Source organism: Rhodnius prolixus, unplaced genomic scaffold, assembly GCF_049639745.1.
Source record: "Rhodnius prolixus isolate KJV_2025 unplaced genomic scaffold, Rpr scaffold_1, whole genome shotgun sequence".
NCBI classification, from domain to species: domain Eukaryota; kingdom Metazoa; phylum Arthropoda; class Insecta; order Hemiptera; family Reduviidae; genus Rhodnius; species Rhodnius prolixus.
In genome coordinates this window covers 48,078,085-48,097,586 of record NW_027411581.1, presented here as the reverse complement: position 1 = coordinate 48,097,586, position 19,502 = coordinate 48,078,085, and the positions used below count along the sequence as shown (strand labels likewise).

The 19,502-nt window shown below is 31.0% G+C and overlaps 1 protein-coding gene and 1 long non-coding RNA gene across 3 annotated transcripts in view; one reads left to right on the top strand and one right to left on the bottom strand.

The window, feature by feature from the left end:
• Positions 1-510: 510 nt before the first annotated feature.
• On the top strand, positions 511-12,168 carry LOC141449027 (uncharacterized). Of its 2 annotated transcripts, XR_012455303.1 has the most exons (3): positions 511-810; positions 5,253-8,606; positions 11,169-12,168. It is a non-coding gene; the product is annotated as an uncharacterized lncRNA (long non-coding RNA). The 2 variants fall into 2 exon arrangements; XR_012455302.1 differs by having other exon boundaries at positions 5,253-12,168.
• The window catches only part of LOC141448960 (glycogen-binding subunit 76A-like), a 23,567-nt gene continuing 13,065 nt past the window's right edge, over positions 9,001-19,502 (bottom strand). The window contains exons 2-5 of the mRNA XM_074117883.1: positions 18,405-18,754; positions 17,865-18,175; positions 10,429-10,704; positions 9,001-9,663 (exon numbers count right to left, since the gene is read on the bottom strand). Coding sequence (XP_073973984.1) covers positions 9,519-9,663; positions 10,429-10,704; positions 17,865-18,175; positions 18,405-18,752 — 1,080 coding nt within the window. The 5' untranslated portion in view covers positions 18,753-18,754 and the 3' untranslated portion in view covers positions 9,001-9,518. The remainder of the gene's footprint in view (positions 9,664-10,428; positions 10,705-17,864; positions 18,176-18,404; positions 18,755-19,502) is intronic.

Below are 19,502 nucleotides of genomic sequence, written 5' to 3'. Positions count from 1 at the left end.
CAAAATACCAAGATTTAGATTTGCATAGAACTCTTGTGAACCAAATTTTCGTGTAAATTGGGGGCTTATATCTATCTTATATACAGCTACTCGCAAAACATTCTTATTTTTTGGTAATTGTATCTGGTGGATTTGATGTACGCCTAGAGCTCAAGCTGATTTCCATCTGTTTTCTCTTGTTTTGCCCCCTCAAACTATTTTTGAGGGCGAAACAGAAAGGAAATATCTCAGAAATGAAAAAGTACAGGAACTCAAACTACAGGTTACCAATCCCTTTCTGACCAAGGTTTTGTCAAAGTTTACCAATGGAGGTTAGGACCGCTTTGAATTGTTTATTTTCCCAGTGTTCTTTATTATTATTTTTTTTTAGTTTAGAGTCCTGATTATCAAGTGCGTTTGAGTTTCATTTCTTAAGAACACATAAATTTGTGGCTCTATTTAAATATAATTTTAGGAAGTGTTATAACAAGTGCCAAGCAGTCTGTATTTTTGTTAGTTCTATGTAACAAGATTAGTTAGGATTCCCCATGAGCCTTACTATTATAATTATAAATTTGTTTACTGTACCTAACTCTTAGAAAAAGTTTGGCAACAAATTCTCTTTCTTTCCCCTTCTTAAATCACGTGACTTATTGTGAAACAACAAATTAAAATAATTTCTTGAAACTAGAAGGCAGTTGAGCCGCTTGTTTACCTGTTTGGCCCCTGATTTAAATGCCTTGTATTCTGCTTTAATTCGCTGAGGCGAACGCCTATGTCCAAGGAAATTGAAACATATCTTCATGATTGATCTGCTCTAATTTGTTGATGGTAAGTTGTTAGCATGTTTGTACTCATAGTGGTAAACTTATAAAATTCTAAAGCTTTTATCATCAAACTGTGTTTTTACTTTCTTTTACTAACTACTGCAAAAGGGAAGTACTGTAATCATGTAAAATTATCGATTTCGAATTTTCTCCATTTTACATTTTGATGTCCACTAGGTCTGAAAAAGTGGTTTTAAGTAGAAGTCTGCATGGTGTGAACAGAATAGGCATTTGAAAATGTAAATAAAACTATTCTAAACTTTTAGATCAATTTAATTCTTACTAACATTAATCTGATTGTAAAACTGACTTGACACTGTAATAGCACTTTCAGCGTCCGTATCATTTCTCAGAATAGCCTAATGGGATTTTCTTAGAAATATTATTTAAATAAATGCTATTTATCCAAATATATGTTATGTATAAACGAAATTTAACAAAATATGTTGAAGTTAATTTTGAGTCACTGTACGCGCATACAGACCGTCCATTAACATCCTTTTCAAGATCTGGGAAAGAAATGTAACTTTCCATTGAATACGCAATCCTCAAATTCATCAAGATTGTAATATGTACACTTGAAATAAGATAAAAAAGAAATGAACTTCTGCATCCACAGCACAATATATAATTTATTCCTCTCTTTCTTGAACAACTCTCGAAGGCCTTTAAACCTCATCTCCATCTTATCGACCAGCAGAGGGTGATTGCTAAGTATGTGAAATCGATTCCCTCTCCAACTTCTTCGGACATTACTTCCTCATAAATTCTGTCATGACTGACCTCAAAAATATAATCTTTTTTCTCATTAATATCCTGCAGTATGCAGACTACTTCCCACCTTAACTAATAAATAAGTTCTCTTTCTCGAAGTTCGCTTTCCATCTTCGTGTAGGACGCTAATGGTTCAGATTTCATACACTAGAACTAGATGCACTATTCAACTACCAATAAATAGACATTGCACTAAGTATAAGCGATATACACTTCACATTTCGATCAAACTAACATTACTACGAAAACTGTTACTTGGAGGAAAATATATATATATATATAGGGCTTTGAAGTTTCTAAGGGTTGAGAATTCTGTAAGGAGAGAATGTTCTTACACGTTCATTCAATCAGAGGACGTTAACTAGCAGACAATACATGCAAACCTGTCTTAGCTAGAATTTCTTGCAGATGATACAGCCCTCACCATCGAATTATAAGTGATCTCTTTTCACTTAGTTTTAAGAACAAAATTAGAATTAATATTTTTTAGGGGGAGGTGACATTAACTTTCTTCTATACATCTAGTTGCATGTATGTCTCAGTTCCGCAAATCATATTCACATCAAACTGTCGCTAAGTACCTCTTGGTTATGTATGTTTAATCTACCTATACTATATAGTTTTTCTCGATTTTCTAATCTAACAAGTAACACATCATTTTCGCATCCTTTTCATACCTTGTTTGCATTCATATTACCTCTTTCGTGTTAAAGTTCGGCCCAATTTAGTCTTTTACACTTTCAAGAAGTATTATTCCAACCCTTTTTAGGTTTTTGTAATTCTAGTCTCTAGATTTTAGAGGTTCATTCTATATTTTTATATAATTTTTAATAAAATTTGTTTACAAAATTTTCATACATCAAGATAATTTCCCTAGCCACGATTAAAAAAAATAATAACTCCATGCTAATAAAACTTGTGCATCAGGTATCCACCTTCCTTAATCTCAATATAGTTGATAATAAGCATGTTCCTTAAAAAAATTGTACTCGTATTTATGTTCCCAAGAAGTTTCAAGTCTTAACTTACACTTAACTCTTGACACTTAACTCCACTAATATAGAGTAAGTAGAAATGGTTTTGCGCTGAGTCCTAATTATTTATGCTTTTCTTTACAGATTTCTGTTAACATTAAAGTTAGTACTATTCTGAATCTTACACTTTTAACTTGCCCTTGTTGAAATAAAAAGTTTAATTACTAAAAGTTTGCTAAAATTTAAGCTGCTTGTATTCGCTTTAATTATTTTCTTTTTTGTTTTTAGGAAGTTAAAACCTTTTTTTTCTCATCATATTAAACATTTCAATCTCATTTTAAATTTTCGAAAATTTGGATTGGTGCATAGCTTTCCAGAAAAAACTGCGCTGTATTTCAAGTTATGTGGTTGCATATTTAAAGATATATTAGTTTTTTAAAGTATTTTTTATCATTGTTTGATGTAGAATTATTTAGTTTAGAAGACGGCAAATTATATTAAATTCTTTCTGTTCTTCTTCACGCAACGCAAAAGTAAAATCAATTTTCCCAAGTTGACTTGTAAACCCGGATAGTCAGGAGCAGTAAACAGCATGTGTCCTCGGTATTTCTTTATATATAAATAAAAATAAGTAGCTGTAATTAGTTCAAGTACAACATCTCCAATCTGATGCAAATATGAGTAGTAAATAGCAATATTCTTTTCTTTTCAATATCGTTGTGACCCAAGAATTTAAAGGACTGTATTAGGAATAAGTTTTAGCTCCTTTCGTTAATTGAAAAAATTCAAAGATACTAAAAAAGCCTACCTTTTCCTGTGATTTTGACTTCTACAATAATTTAAGTGTTTTCTAAACAATTGCTACTAAATATTGGGTCCACTAAAACACCCTTTATGCATAACGGGACAAACTAAAGATAAAAAAAACGACAAGCACTATATTACGTCTTAATTATGATTTGTTATTAAGAAATAAGATATGATCACGGTTTGTCAATCTTGGAGGGGTTTTCTTAAGAACAATTAATTATTACGTTTAAGATTTGTTTAAAATGTTGAATGCCCTCTATGTTTGCCTGATTTTGCTAACAGTTGGAGCTCTTGTTAATATGATTTGAAGTGTGGAATCGAATAAAATTAAAAGATCTTTGAGGCAGAGGTGTAAGAGAAGTTTATTGCCATCAAATTCTTTAATTTGGCCGAAATTGGTTGGCTAAAGATATCTTAACAGGCAAAAGTTAAGTTTTTTTTGCCATGACTCCAGCTTAATAACGCTGAGCGTTTAGAGTATCTATGTTTTCCATAGTGTTGATAGAAAGATGAAATTCATTGAAAGTCAACCATGAACAAACTATTGATCAATTACACATCATCATTAATTTCATCTTCATCATCTTGTCCCTCCATTTTTAATGCGTAAGTGTAGCTGGTTTCTCTGGTCAATTTTGGGAGATGTTGGAAAAATTAGTTCTAGCCACAAATCCATTCTTTTTAAAGACCGATTCATGGCAGGTCTTGACTTATTTAACATATTCTTTTTTACCCTAAGGCGTCTTTTTTATTTACTTAAAGTTTGTCAGAATTTTATATAAAAGGAACAATTGGAATTTCATGTATACATGGTTGTCTCCAGTGAACAAATTAATTTTGGTTTCTAACTTTTACCTAATTCAACATAAACAAGTAGAACAATCTTATCTTTTTTCCTCTCCGATTCTCTTAAATTGACAGTTGACTGTTTAGTCACGAACTTATCATTTGGTTTTTATCATATATATTTAAATTGTTACTAAAATAATTTTTTTGTTTTTTTTTGTTTTGTCGCTAACGTACCCATTTGATTAGGTACCACTTAGCCATTTGTAAAATTTAGTATCCATGTTAGAATCCCAAACTGAAAATTCTAAAAGAGGATGAAAAACTAAGAAATCAAGGTTTAAGATAACAAACTAGGTATCTGAAAAGTTAAATGCACTCCTAATCCAAACTCGGGTCTTCTAAACTGTATCTATCTTTTTTCTCTTCATTTTTGACACTGCCTCTTTGAGAACAACGGGGTTAAGATCTTCATGTTCTGTCTGAACACTTTTTGATAGCCGACATCGCTTCTAGCTTGAAAAAGCTTGTGCATCTTATTAATTTTAGAGTTTAAAAAGTTTTAATCTTGGAATCCAACAGGTTCGACATATACATAATTATTTCACTAAGATTTCATTTAACTCTTAAGGAATACCAAAGCCGGTCAGTCGTGCAGCCTGCACTTTTGACTACCTATCCTATAGACTTTCCCATCAACACTTGTTAATGTTAATACCGTTCTGCCTAAGGTAAACTAACTTCGGTTTTATGCCACTGATTAGAGCATTATCCGAGTAATTAATGTTATGACAGATTAAATGTAATTTAGGATATGGTATTGTTCTTGCCCAGATTGCTGGGATTTTTTAATTAAAACATTTTAAAGTTGATAAGTTTCAATTTGAATCATTTTTAGATTTATTTATTTACAAATTGTAAATTACAATATATGAGCATTTTGTGTGTTTACGAGTATATTATTTGGTTGAATGGTTTTCATTTTTATAACCTATATTTTAAATTTTATTATTTGAGCTATCCATTAATCAAAATAGCTATTTTTCAACTTATAGCAAGCACTAATGGAGTTTCACTCTCTAAAAAACTAACTCTGTTTCAGTGTACTAAACGCTAACTGAGCAAAACAGCTGAAGCAAATGAAATGGCGCTACAGTGGGTGCGTTCCACTTGGCGACCACAACGACCACGACCACGACCACGACCGCGATTTTGGCCGTTCCACTTGCTTGTGGGCGTTGCGATCGAAAACCCAAGTGGAACGGACTGTGGGCGTTTTAACCGTTCATGTAAACATTACATATGGCGGCTTCGAAAATAAGTTAGAAGCTTGAAGAGGTTATTTATTAATTTAAACCCCATTTATAAGCAGTTATAATAAACTTTATTAATTATTGGTAAAGTTGACTTATATTAAAAGAATATATATAATTCAATTTTTTATATTACATTTTAGTGGAGTATTTATAAAATTTACGTATAAATAAAATTAAAATGTCTTTTGTGGCAACAGTTGGATATTTATTAATAATGCTTTAGAAAGTTCTTTATCTAGTTCCGATTAGAGTGGAATGTAATTTTACAAAATCGCAATGATAAAAAGCGAAAACTTAGGCCACGTATTATTAGCTATCAGTGTAATTGATCTTTATTCAGATGAAGAATTTAAAAGTTATTTCAGGTAAATGATTTTGTGTTATTCAGTGATTTAGTATGTAAAGGGTTAAGTAATTATTTATTTATTTATTTTTAGTAGACTTTCGAGAAACACATTCTATTATTTACATGAAATAATACTTTCATTTACATGAGATAATTTTTTCGGTCGCCATATTTTGTTTTAAAAATTGCGCCAACTCTGAACGCCCACTTCGACCCAGCTTTTTAGGTGGGGCGTTGTGGTCGTTGTGTGGGCGAAAATAATGACGTCATTAGTGACGTTTTCGCCACGACCACAACGACCGCGGTCGCCAAGTGGAACGCCTGAAAGTATGTTTTGGTCGTTGTGGTCGCCAAGTGGAACGCACCCAGTTTGAATCCTTAGATGCTATAAAAGAGGAAAAAAGATAAGATTGTTCTACTTGTTTATGTTGAATTAGGTAAAAGATAGAAACCAAAATTAATTTGTTCACTGGAGACAACCATGTATACATGAAATTCCAATTGTTCCTTTTATATAAAATTCTGACAAACTTTAAGTAAATAAAGTTTGAAGTCGTAATCGTTCTTCTTAAGCAGACGGGATTTTAACTCATTAGAGCACTAGGTATCCCAATTTGCAGAAGTAGTTTTTATAGTTATGAAGCCTTACCTTCTAACTCGACCTCGTTTCATATCTAAGGAAACTCCGCCTTTTTGCAGGCAAGCCTTCGTCTAATTAACCTGCACAGTTTCGATACATAAGCTAGAAAAAAAATCAATGAATCTGAGGTATTTGGAAGCGTTGCTTTCTTAGTAACAGGGCTGCAGTTCTTTTTGTAATCAATGGTATCGTCCGAGGGTAACTTATTGCATCCTCGACCGTCAAGATATAGATACGACGGAGGCTTTCCGCCTACTTTACTTTAGACCATCTGGCTAAACCAGACAAGCCAGTTTGTTTAGAACAGATCGTCGTGGCTGAGATGCTGCAGCCAGACGCAGTTTTTAAACATAAATCGACTATATGGCTGCGCCTGACTTGCACTAAACTCCATCGTCAATTGTAAATTTTCAACGATTTGGTTCTCTGAACGACGCGCTGCTGGTCGTCATCCTCCAGCCATCGTCATCCGTCAGCCTTGCAAGTGATCTAAGAACCTCAGCGAAAAGTGACAGCTAAACCCAAAGTAAGTGTGAGAATAAGAGCGTGCAGAGCATGAAACTAGAGCTCCAAGGTACCTTTTTCATGGGCTTCAGGAAAATATTTTTCCTTGAAATCAACTTAGCTACATTTGTACTAAAAAATGTAGCGAAACTGTCGTTATTGTAGCGGGCAGTTCTCAAAGTGCATGCTCGTTTTCTGAGGGAGACAATGCAGACCTTTTAGTAATAAAAGACATTCAATCTATTAACTGCTTCTTTTAAGGCAATATAATGTAGTTACTACTATAACTTTCAAATAAAAATAGATTTTATAATTTTATTTGAGATCAAATATTTATTTTCAATGGTGCATGTTTTGCATTTGCATCTCACAAACCTTCTTTGTTCATAATAAATGTTTAATATGAACATAAACTTTATGTTCATAATAAATATTTTTTAGACCCAAGATTACGAAAAAAAAACATTATTTAACGAGTTAAAACGGGTTTTTGTTAAAACAAGATAATTCTTTACCGTTTTCTCCTTTAATGGGTTATCGTCAGGTCACTTCCTGTCTCCAATAGTTTCTGTCCTACCAATCTCCCTCTCTCAATTCTCGACCCGCCATCAGCCCACCAATGTCTTCCTTCCTTGTCTTTGCTAGCCTCTTCTTCTCTTCAACTCCATCCCGTCCGCCCACTTCATATTCTCTTTAAGTACCCTCACCGTTTAAGCTTTCTTTTTCCCAATCTTTCTTTTTTCTTCTCTTTATTTACACCCACATTTCTAGATGTCCAACCATCAGTTAAGTTGAAGCAAATACTGCTGCTGTTATAAAATACTATTGGGAAAATATCAGGAAAGGTTTTGTCAGAATACTCAACCAGAAATGCGATTTTATGGATTTTTTTTTTTGCAATTTTCTCGAAAATGGCATGAAATATTTATCTTACATAGCGAACACAGTGACATTTCTAAATTTCATTCATTTTTATTTGAAATGGGATTTTTTTGCCAAGGCTATCTCTATTACAAAAGCTAGCACTTTTATTTCTAAAATAATAATATTGGCGCCAATAGTTTTTTTTTTTAGTGTACCGTTGTCCGGCCTCTGGACGAAATTCTTTCGTTTTTCAAAATTCATCGATGAAAGATAATTAATTTGTCGATTAGAACTTACTGCAGCGAAAATCATAGGGGTGTACCACACCAGATTTCTTGTTTTTAAAATTTCAGCTTACCTTCAATACTTCAAGTAAATAATTTATTCAGTTTTATTTTGCATGTACTTTCTAAATTGTTTATTTTACCAAGTTAATTTAGTTAAATTCAAAATTTATATTTGAATGAATTTGAATTTAAACTCATGAAAACAATCAATAGATAACATCAAATTTAGAAAGAACGAAGGTGCAATATTCACCAAAATCTGACATTGTTCTTTAATTATGACGGATTTTTAAATTTTCGAAGAAATAGGATGAATTTCACAATTGTAGAACATGTTTTATGTTTTTCTTTAAATGTTTTGAAGCAGGTATCCTTAACTCCTGGAAAGCTAGACATATCATTTCATCTTAGGGTAGCCGAAGGTTGGACTTCTCTGACAACTGGAGTAAAATTCAAGCAAACTATATTTGAAATATTGGGTTGCATCCAATACAGTTTTGTAAGCACTTTAATTTCTATTATATTTTGGATTTTGGTAGGGAAAAAACTAAATTTTAGTTTAATTACTGACTAATGTACGAAGTTTTAAAAACTGATAAGATGATGATAAATTCTTTAATTTCGCAAATGTAAGTATAATAGCTAATAGCTCTAGTAGCTTTCATTTAATTCCGCAGATACATTCTATTGCCATAATATTTTATTTTCCACCTCTCCCAGGAATAAAACTATATTTTCCCAGAAATTTATTTCTGACTAGCTTTAAAATAAATTATAGTTTGTTTGTGCTTGAAAAAATTATCTCTTTCTTAGATCTGGAAGTTATAATAGACACAGCTAATTATTTTTTTATAACTGCCTAAAGTTATAGGGTATCAGAAAAAACTCTAAAATACACAAAAATATTTTTTTTAATTAAAATACAACTATTTCCATTATTTATTCATTTGACTATACAATAACATCAGGTACAAATCAAGTATACAAATCTATGTATCATTACGAATTCACAATAAATACAAAAAATATATTCAAAAAGGCAACAATATATTACTTTTTATTTATATATTTATTTTTTTTAAAGGGAATAATTACCCTATTTAAATATTCCAAGTCTATAAAAATTTATTTCTTTTAATTAATTTCTATATAAATTCTAAATATATCTCTATATCATAATCTGTATTTACTCAATACATATATACACATTAGGGAATTTTTTATCGATATTTAATTTCATCATGTAGAAAGGAAATGGGGCTAAGATAAGATCTAAGTTAAAAAATACGATGGACAATATTCTTTAAAGGGAAAGGGGAATGACAAGGACGAATTTCATGTTCAGTCTTGAAGTCAGGATAATTTGGGAACCTCAAAGAAAGGGGGAATTTAATAATATAATCTCTAATTCTCAGTAGAACGAACCCCATGATTCTAAAGCAGATGAAGGTAGATAAGCAGAAGTTACAGGTTTTGGTGGACCTTCGGGTACGCACTGGAAGCTGTAATTAGCCCCATTGTAGTTATCCCAATAATCTTCTCCACTAACAGTATATCTGTAAACAAATATTTTGAATATTTAAAGAAAATAATATTTTAATAAATAATAATATTATGGTTAACTTAATAAGATAATAAATTTGAAATATATAATTCTATTGAAACGATATTTTACCAAAAAGATTGGGACAAATTTAAATTATGAGCGATAATTATGTTTTTCAATTAAGGTGCAACATCGTAGGTACCTTTTGAACCCGTTTTTTTAGATTTAAAGACAAATTAATCTGATGAGATTTTTCTGATGTCAAATTATAATAATTCCACTTTATTATAACATAAACTTATGAAACAAGTTTCAGCAGAAACCAGTGTAAACCGGGGCTAAGTTATTTAATAGATGATCCATGACATTTAGAATCTAGTCTCTCGAAATACAAACTACATGTCAACATTATATGAGTGAGTGTTTGAGAGAAAGTGATAGTCGTAACAAACTCCAGTTTACCTAATTTTACAAAAAATAAAAAAATACTAAGTTACCAAAAAATACGATTAACAACTCATTATTATTAATTGTTAATCTATATAGTGCAAATCTATTTTTATGTCCAAATTATCTTGACGAAGATATAGTAAAATAATAAACTACATAATTTGAAATTTATTTCCAAGAGGCCGTTTCTAAAACTTTTGCTTAAATTAACTGCAGAATACTTTGAAAATGTTCTAAAATTTTCCTACACATATTTCATAGATTTATGTAAAGGAAATTAATCAATTTCCATTCTTTTATTAAAGTTGAAATTATATTCACTTACTTAAGAGCGAATTCAATTCTTTGACCAATTTGTATATTGGAAGCAGGAATCGTAAAGCCGAATCTGTCAGAATATCCGTCGGATGAACCGTCTACATAAGTACATAAGGCTTCGCTGATAGTATTCCATTTATCACTGGTATATCTTACTATAACTTGTTTTTCAAAGTTAATATTCACTACTCTGACTGTTCCTCTTAAATTCAAGCAACCAGTACTTGTCACAAAAGCGTTCTCCAAACATACTTTATTCCTTGCCATTCTTTCTGTGAACCATCTGTTAAAATAATAGCAATCTATTAGACAAAAGTTCGTTTTATACTGGTAACTAATTTTTAATAAATAAATAAATAATTGATAGTATTTCTTTGAAGGCATATTGAATAAGCAAATGAAAAAGAATAATAATAATTTCCTTAATTTATACTAAAACATTTTTCACGTTAACCAGTACATTTTCTGGAATGAATTTTTTTTTAAAAAAAAGGTATTTCAATTAACTGAAAAGTTATTTAATATCGCTATCAAATATAACCGTTTTATTTGAAACAAGTTATAAATTTAAGAACTTATTTTATATAATGGGTTGTATTTAGATAGCTATGTTAAATGTCTTTTAAGTTAATTGTATTGGCTTTTGTTAATAAACAAGAAAATAGACCAAAACCTAAATAATTAAGTGGTTTTTGAAATAAGTAAAGGAGATTATAGAGGTTTTTCTTTTATTTTCTTTTACTACAGTAAGAAAAGTTACGATTATGTCAAATTTTCTGCATCAAGTTATTACTGGAAATACACGTTTCGAGAAAATGGTTTACGTTTAATATTTAAAAGTACTCTACCACTCTAACTTTATATTCCGCATGAGAGAATGACATTAGCAAACTCACTAAACAGCGCAGGTATAGTATTTTGTTTTGATTAATTTGAAAATGACTCAGGAAATTTTTTCTAAACTTTGAATTCTTATTTTACCCAGATAGCACATGTTCGTACTATAGAACAGTTTCTTATGTAACTTTTTTTTCAACGAAAATTCCTTAAAGCACACTTTTGGAAAAAAGGTGAGTACTTTTCCTTCATTATGACGTAAAGAGAATTACTGAATTTCTGAGGATAAAGAAAATTCTCTAAGCGGAATCACGGTTCAAATAAATCCAAATTTATTTTTCACTTTTTGGAGATATTTTTTATTTCTACTTCGCATTTATTTTTCATGCTCGTTTTGTAGTTATTTTTATTTTGTTTAATTTGAAGTTTTTGAAGTTATTAGAACAGTTTTTGGGAAGGCTGGTAGGAGTCTTCCCTCTACATTCTCTTCATTATTTTGTATGCTTTTACAAACTCTACAATGAAAGTGTCTAAGAAGATTTTAAATTTCAATTTTAAAGAAAATGAAATGGAACTATGGAAATTGCATCAAGTAAAGTATTAAAAATATTTAGTAGGGGCCAAATCATTTTTTAGAATTCAAACAAAGTGTATTAATAATTCTGTTTACTTAATTTTAGATGAGTATAGATAATAAGAACGAAAGATAGGGATAGAAGTGTATCACAACTCACAATGAAAGTGCTCTCAAATTAATCTGCAGAAAGGCAGTTTATACTTAAAATGTATAAAAAAAATAATTGATATCATGTGAGGTGGCTACTTTTTACATGTACTTTTCAAAATAAAATTTATTAAAAATTGAGAAGTTAAATATGTTTACAAATAAAGATGAGACTATTTATTTTTATTTTTTTGTACAATACAAATCAGTGATCAGAACCCACTTTAACTCCCTCTTTCCTTTTAAATTACCTCTTCAGGAACATTCTACTAAAAAGAATATTTCACTTTTTGAAATTAGACATCCCCGACAATTTTCCTTACTCTTACTGCTTTGAGAGTGCAAAAAAAAAACTAGATCTACTTGAGGCCAGAATCAAAGACAATCAAAAAGATGAATAGAAGAATAATGGCAGCCATATTTGAAGATCTCCCGCTTGTAGAGAGCCTCGAAGCAGCTGGAAAAACCTGTGAGAAGCTGGTGCTAGTCAAGTGGTCCGTTAGTGTTAAAGTGGGAAATGGCCTGCAAATCTTTGAAAGGGAAGTATTAATTAAGGAGAACTATTGCCAAGTGAACAGACTCCAATTAATAGACTATCCGTAAAAAACAACAAACTTTACTCGCTTTATTAGAACAGAAATGTTGCCAAAAAACAAAAAAAAAAGCTCCCCTTATCTAATAGGCCACACAAAACAACTGAACGCCGAGCTGATAACTTCAAGACACAATTACTGACTAGAAAGAAGTAGGTCGAACACAAAGACGAGGACTGCAGATGGACCTGAAGAGATTGGAAATAGTGAGATGACACGGAACAGAGCTGCTTGTGGCGTAATTTTCAGGAAAGTAAAGACTCTAATTCAATCCGGACTGAAAAACAAATTAAGAAGAAGAAATAGTTCTAACAAAAAATCTTCAAAGTTGTTAATTTTCACATCATGACCATAAAATTAATGTTAGCCATGCTAATAGTCACTTATTCACAAGTTATTTAACTAAAATAATGAACGCATTTGCGACTAAAACAGTATTACAAAGAATAATTTTTGTGCTAAAAATAATAATAATAAAAAATAGGCAACATTAAACGATAAGAAAGTATGATAAAACTAACAACAAAACTTAAATTGTTGCTTAAATTGACTATCACTAATTTTAACTAATGTTACTGGCTGCTCTCTAAAAAAATAAATAAATAAGAAAATGGCTTTCTCTTAAGGTAATTTAGAATTTCAAATTGGCAAACCTTCTTCCAATGTTCTAAAAGATATTGGCGGCAGCCAACTATTTAATCTAAGATAAGGAAGCTAGTAATAGTGGCTGAAGCTTGCTCAGGTTTAGCTACGGCAGAGAAAAAGTAAGTGGCTAGAACTAAGATTTCTCAGAGACCGTTATAGCCTAAGATTAAACGAATTCAAATAGTGTATATATTAAACAACCAGTTACCCCTAGTTATTAAAATGTGTGCATTAAAACAGACTCGTGCATAAATGTACATATATAATGGTGTAGGTAGCTTCCTTTGTGCTCTCTAAGGCTGAGCCAACGGAATCTAGAAGTGAAGGAGGGTTAGATATCCTTGGGTCAACAGAGATGAAGAATGTCTGTAAGAGATAGCTAGCAGAAGCAGCTGATGCTCCCTTCGCTTCTACCCTGATGGGGGAAAAAATAGGGCTTATTTCATACGTAGATCGTCTACAAGTGTATGGCGAAAAACTATGGTCGCATTACCAAGAGAAAGAAGCCTTACAAGTTAGGATTTAAAATCTGTTGCAGTATTTACTTTTAAGATATTTTATTCTCATATACAGTAAAACGGAAAACATTATCCGTAGATTATAAACAGTAAAATTGTGTAAGTTAAAAAAAAAAAATAGGAGCCGAATCCTCAATTCTGTAAGTTTGAAACGATCGTGAACCTTCCTCTAAATGCGATAGGAAATAAAAAGTGACATAAGCCCTTTTATCGAGACAAACTTTAGTATAAAGTAACTGTTCACGGGCGGAGACGGTACCTGCTTTACACATTTTAGACAACTGTAAAATAAAAAAAGGTATTGAATTCGACGCCCCACTAGCGGCTATTAATGTCACAGCTTCTTTATTCTTCTATTTATTATACTATAATCTGACGGGAACTCGACATTTTCATTCCGTAATTTTCAACTTTTAATTCATATATATTCTTTATAATATGCGGTTTTATTTTGTATTTTTTAAAAATTTGGAAGGAAATATGGTCCAAGCTTTTCACCTCTAACTCCCCTTAAAAATATTTTTCACTTATAGCAAAAGTGAAAGTTCTAAAACTAAATTAAAGTAAAAATCGTTCGAGATTAGCTTTCGGTAAGAGACTTATTTCAAATTATCAATAAATGAAATTCTCAAACTTTAGTCAACACAACTAATATTAAAGAATATTTAAATTAGATGAATACTAAATATTGAATTAATAGTGCACAAGTAATTGAACCGAATATAGAATTGGCACTTCAAGGAGATTACAACAACCCAAAAGTGGATTTTCTCACAAAAATGTTTCCCTAGCTAAAAGTGATAGAACTAAATTTATGCAGTGCATACAATGTAGAAAATTATTAGAACCATTGTCGAAAATATCATTGAAGTGTAACTTCTGATTGATTGATCTGGTTCAACAAGATTTGGTTAGTTCCGCGCATTACACTCAATAAAATATGAACTCTCTGCAATTGAACATCTTTGATTTATGTCCTAGATGGGTTTTTCTATGTAAAATATGCTACGCATGACTGAGAGTCCTATGTCATAGTCATCATTTCACACATTCCCTCTTATTTCGTCAATTTGGAATTAAGGAATAGTGTTTTGTACCATAACTTATTTTTACAAGTGCCCTAATTTATTTTGCAAAATGCCAGAAGCACTTCTGTCATACAGAGAGGACTCTAAACTAAGTAGACTATTAACTGTTTTCAGTAGCTCTGGACTCTTTTAAGAAATATTTTCACACATTTTTCTGACGCGTTTAAGAGAAAGAGAGAAAAAATAATAATCAGATTTGGTAACTGAAAATCTCAATTAATGAAAAGATTCAGATTATGGCAAGACAAATAAATGAACAATTAACATTCTAACAAATCAGGAAGTTATGCGAGTAAGAGAACCAAAGTGGTCTAAACTTGTAGTAGGCCGCGGCACATAATGACCTTCTTAAAGACAAGGATATAAATATATCCAATAAGGATTGTTAAGAACAGCTTTCAGTTATTTACGTAATCGAAGTGTGTTGGGAATACATTTTTTAAAAATGTAATTATGAAGGTTATTCGTGAAGTTTTTTCGTTACGGTACTCATTTTGAAGAAAAGGCTGAATAACATTTATTAAAGTTTCAAGTTAGGGGAAAAATTGTAAGATAGAACATTGAGAATTGTAGTAAATGATAAGACAAGTGAATGTTTCTTGTCAGATTTATAAGAAAGGGCAAGAAACCAAAAAAATCATATTTCATAAACTATTACATTTAATTTTTAAAAAAAATATTTTAAAAGTTCTCATTACAAAACTTTCACAGAACAATATAGAAATGCATGAAAACAATCCGTTTTTTGTACTTTTAATTTATTTAAAATTGATACGTTAATTAATTATTTCAAATAATTATTTTTAATATACAATCCATCAATCCATCCACATTCAAAGTGGCAGATTATTATAATTACCTTATAAATTAATAAATAATTAGAACATAAATTAATGGTTCACTGAAGATAAGAACAATTTAATGAAGAGTCATCTCTTCAGCCGATAATTTTATGGCCTCGTCCTAAGGGTAATGAAGAAGTCATCTCCTAGTACATGGCCTCATCCTACAGATATTTATATCTTGTGTTGATCTTTAGATTTATTATTGTTGAAAGATGGACAAGATTTGGCCATTTTCTCCCATTCTCTAATTTTATCATTCACAAAGCTAGATCAGATAAAATAAAAGACACATTATATAAGTATTAATGTCTAATCCGGGTTAAAAATGTTGTTGGGCTCCAACAAGGTCAAATATTTACTTGCATTCTGCAGAAAAATTGAATGGAAGGAATGTTTTTTCATCGCTGACTTTCACTTCTTTATTAATTATCGCTTTCATCTTAACTATGGAAAAGCAACCGTCAAATTTCATTCAGGAAATAATTAGCCATGTTTTTATTATTAATAATTTTATTAAGGGAAGGAATTAGCGAAGTGTTTAGCGTACTAGACTCTCCCGTAGGATCTGTCGTACAACTTTAATATTTCGACGTTCTCAAGGATATATTCAGTGTTTTACAACGTGCAGATCGAAGTGGTCGAATCGGCCTGCAATAACTTTTGGCATCATTCAATTCAATTTAAATATTAATTTTATAATGCTTTTCAAAAGCATCATTCATGTATCATGATGTGTAAAGCCCTTAGTGGGCTGGAATTTGTAAATATAACTAATGAATAATTTTCATATAAATCATATTGGTCAATAGTTTAAGGAAAACATTACACCATAAATTATTTTGATAGCTTCTTTGTTTTAAAAATAAATTGTACCTTTCCGATCATTTTTTTTTTAAATAATGAAATCAATTAATAATTTGAAGTAAGCATTATTAACATTTATTAATTCTATTTGCATGTGCGTGAATTGCCGATATGGAATCAAGATTTACTATTTTTATCTTATTATTTACTTTTGGGCTATAATTAAAAAGACAGTAAAAAAAGAGATACCATTTTTGAAATAATGCGCACTATTATATCGAAGCTCCTATTATCCTACAGTACTATCTAAATGACAATTATACATAGTAATTTATATTTATAATTTATACGAACAAAAAAAGAAAAGAAGTATCCAATTAATCTAACGGCACTCAGCCAACTAAGCACATAATTTCTAAAATCAAAACATCTACCCCCACATTAGAAACGTTTAATGATTATTGAGATAAAATTAAGAGATCTTAAAAACTACATAGAATTGCTTTTAGCTGGCAATATTATCAAACTCTTTAAAAAATATGTGCAATGCTATAGTTGTACATTTCATTTGACCTAACCTAAGGTTTTATCTGTATCACAAAATGTATGTTTGTTTTTTTTTCTTCGACTGTACTTCATGCAAATTAATCATGCAGTAATATAATTTATGCAAAAGAAATTAAAGCCAATTTTCTTAATCCTTTATTTGTTTAAGGCGCGTCATCTGAGGTCATTGCGCCCAATGCCAAGTGCGGTACACTGCCGCTCTTCGGACCGTGTTCTCTTTTCAAAGATAACAATTTTTTTTTTTTTTTTTAGAAGAATTTAAAGTATTATCAATATTAAATTAAACTTTTTTAATGAAAAAAGGTGATTTTTTCAAATCATTTTTGAAGCAGTGGAAATTCCGTGGCATTTAAAGAAAGAATACTAAACCAGTGTTTGATAATTGTGGCAAAATAAATAACTCGGATATTTTCCAAGCTGTCCTTGGAAAAAGCATAAATCTAATGCGCATAATCTATAAAAGAGAAAATATCATTTTCTTTTTTTTAGTGTGATTTGTCAGAATTGTTTTTTGAGTGTGCCAGGTATTCTTTTATGAACGCTGGTTTTAAATTCTTTTAATTCAATTAATCTTTTACTGATTCACTAACTAGCTTAGATCTTTAAAGACAATAGATTTTTAATTGAAACTGCATTTCAAAGTGTTCGAGGAAATACAGTCATAGAATTTTAAAAGAAGTAAAAAATGCAGAGATTAGATTGGCTTTAAATTTTACTCTATATTAACCTTTTTTTTATAGTCATTTTTTCGTAGCCGTTTACTCAGTCTACAAATATTTTTTATATTAAATTAGGAAAATAATATTAAATTGATTTTCTTACCCTTGAGCGGCAGGTTGAGAAAACAGAGGCACGAGATTTCTGTAATCATTTCTAGCGGAACTGACTGGAGGCGAAGATGTTGTAAGGTCCACATTTTTCAAATCTTTAAAGGCTGATTTTGGAATACGTGGTATTTCATCCAAAAAAGTATGTACATCCGCTAGATCAAGACCAAGTACGTCGGCAAATCTGACTATCTTTTTCTCACCGTTAGTACTACCATTAGTTCGACTTGATTTTAATGATGAAGACCGTTTCTTAGATTCTTCTCTCTCCGTAGTTGATGCTGCTGTTGCTGAAGTGGACCAGGTCTGTTGACACAATTTAAATATTAAAATCTTTACTTACTTTGCCAATTTCCTTTTTTTCAAGTGCAATACAGAGACATAATCTACAACATACAAAATAATAGTTAAATTATGCAAAGATGATAAACATTCAGAATACTTTAGAAGTTTGATTTCTCTGACTATGTTCTCAGTCAATTATTAAACTATTGAACTATCATAAAATAAGAATCACTAATCAGACTTTGCTTACATTTTGTTTAGTATCGCAAGAGATGCTTGAAGCTGTTTTACTAAAGTTATACTGATTGCTTGTGCCACAGCTAGTGTTTACAGTGGTGGTACTAGAAGATATTCTCAGTGAGGAAAACAGACCATCGACTGGATCTCCTCTGTAAAGATCTATCAGAGATCCAAACGTTGGCGGTGACATACTTGGTAAATGATGCATAAACGTTCCAGGTATTATCTGCGGCGAACTGGCCGCCCTTTGGTCACTAGCCTGGCGATGATGGTATAATTCGCCTCTAGTTTCCAATAATCTTTCCCTCAGAAAACCTTCTGGTAATGCTGTATCCACACTACACCCATGGCCCGACATTTCTAAAAACACACAAAAAATATGATTTCACTCAGAATGCAAATAAAAAAAACTTTAATTTTTTAATAACTTGATTGAATTTGACAACTGCAGGTGCAATTGCTCCTAGGTATTAGTAAAACTAATAACGACGCAATAACTTGAGAGGAGTTACTATCTATCAGTGACCATGAGTTAATTACGGTCCACCTCTGCCGAATTTATTATGAGACAAGCGTCGTCACAATCGACGGTTGGGATTAAAACAAAGAGTCTAATATAAAAGCTAGTCCATAAGATGGCGGGAATGTAATTTCTCTGGTGGTAAATACAAATTTAAATTTATTACCTAGCAATTGTAGACTATAGTAAACTACGAATAATGCAATATTCGTATAGCAAAGGCTCAGTGGACAGACCATTATTCTCTCGCGGAGATCCAGGGTTCAAAACCAGCTATCTCTTAGATTTCTTTCTTACAAGCTACCACCCGTATGTTTTTCATAAAAAAAAGGCCCTGTGAGCTCAGATTCTAAAGGCGCTTTAAATTAAAAAAAGAAGAAAAAAAAACTAATGTGTACAAACAATAGAAGTTTATTGTTCAATGAATTGCAGCGCCTCGTTGACCTAAAGTGACCTTACTGTTAAAGAGGACTGTTAATCGTTTCTAGAGGACAAATTAATCATAAAAATTTGTAATTACTAGATAAATTTTCAAACTGATAACAAAAATATCTTCCAATCTTATAAAACAAATATAATTGAAAGTTG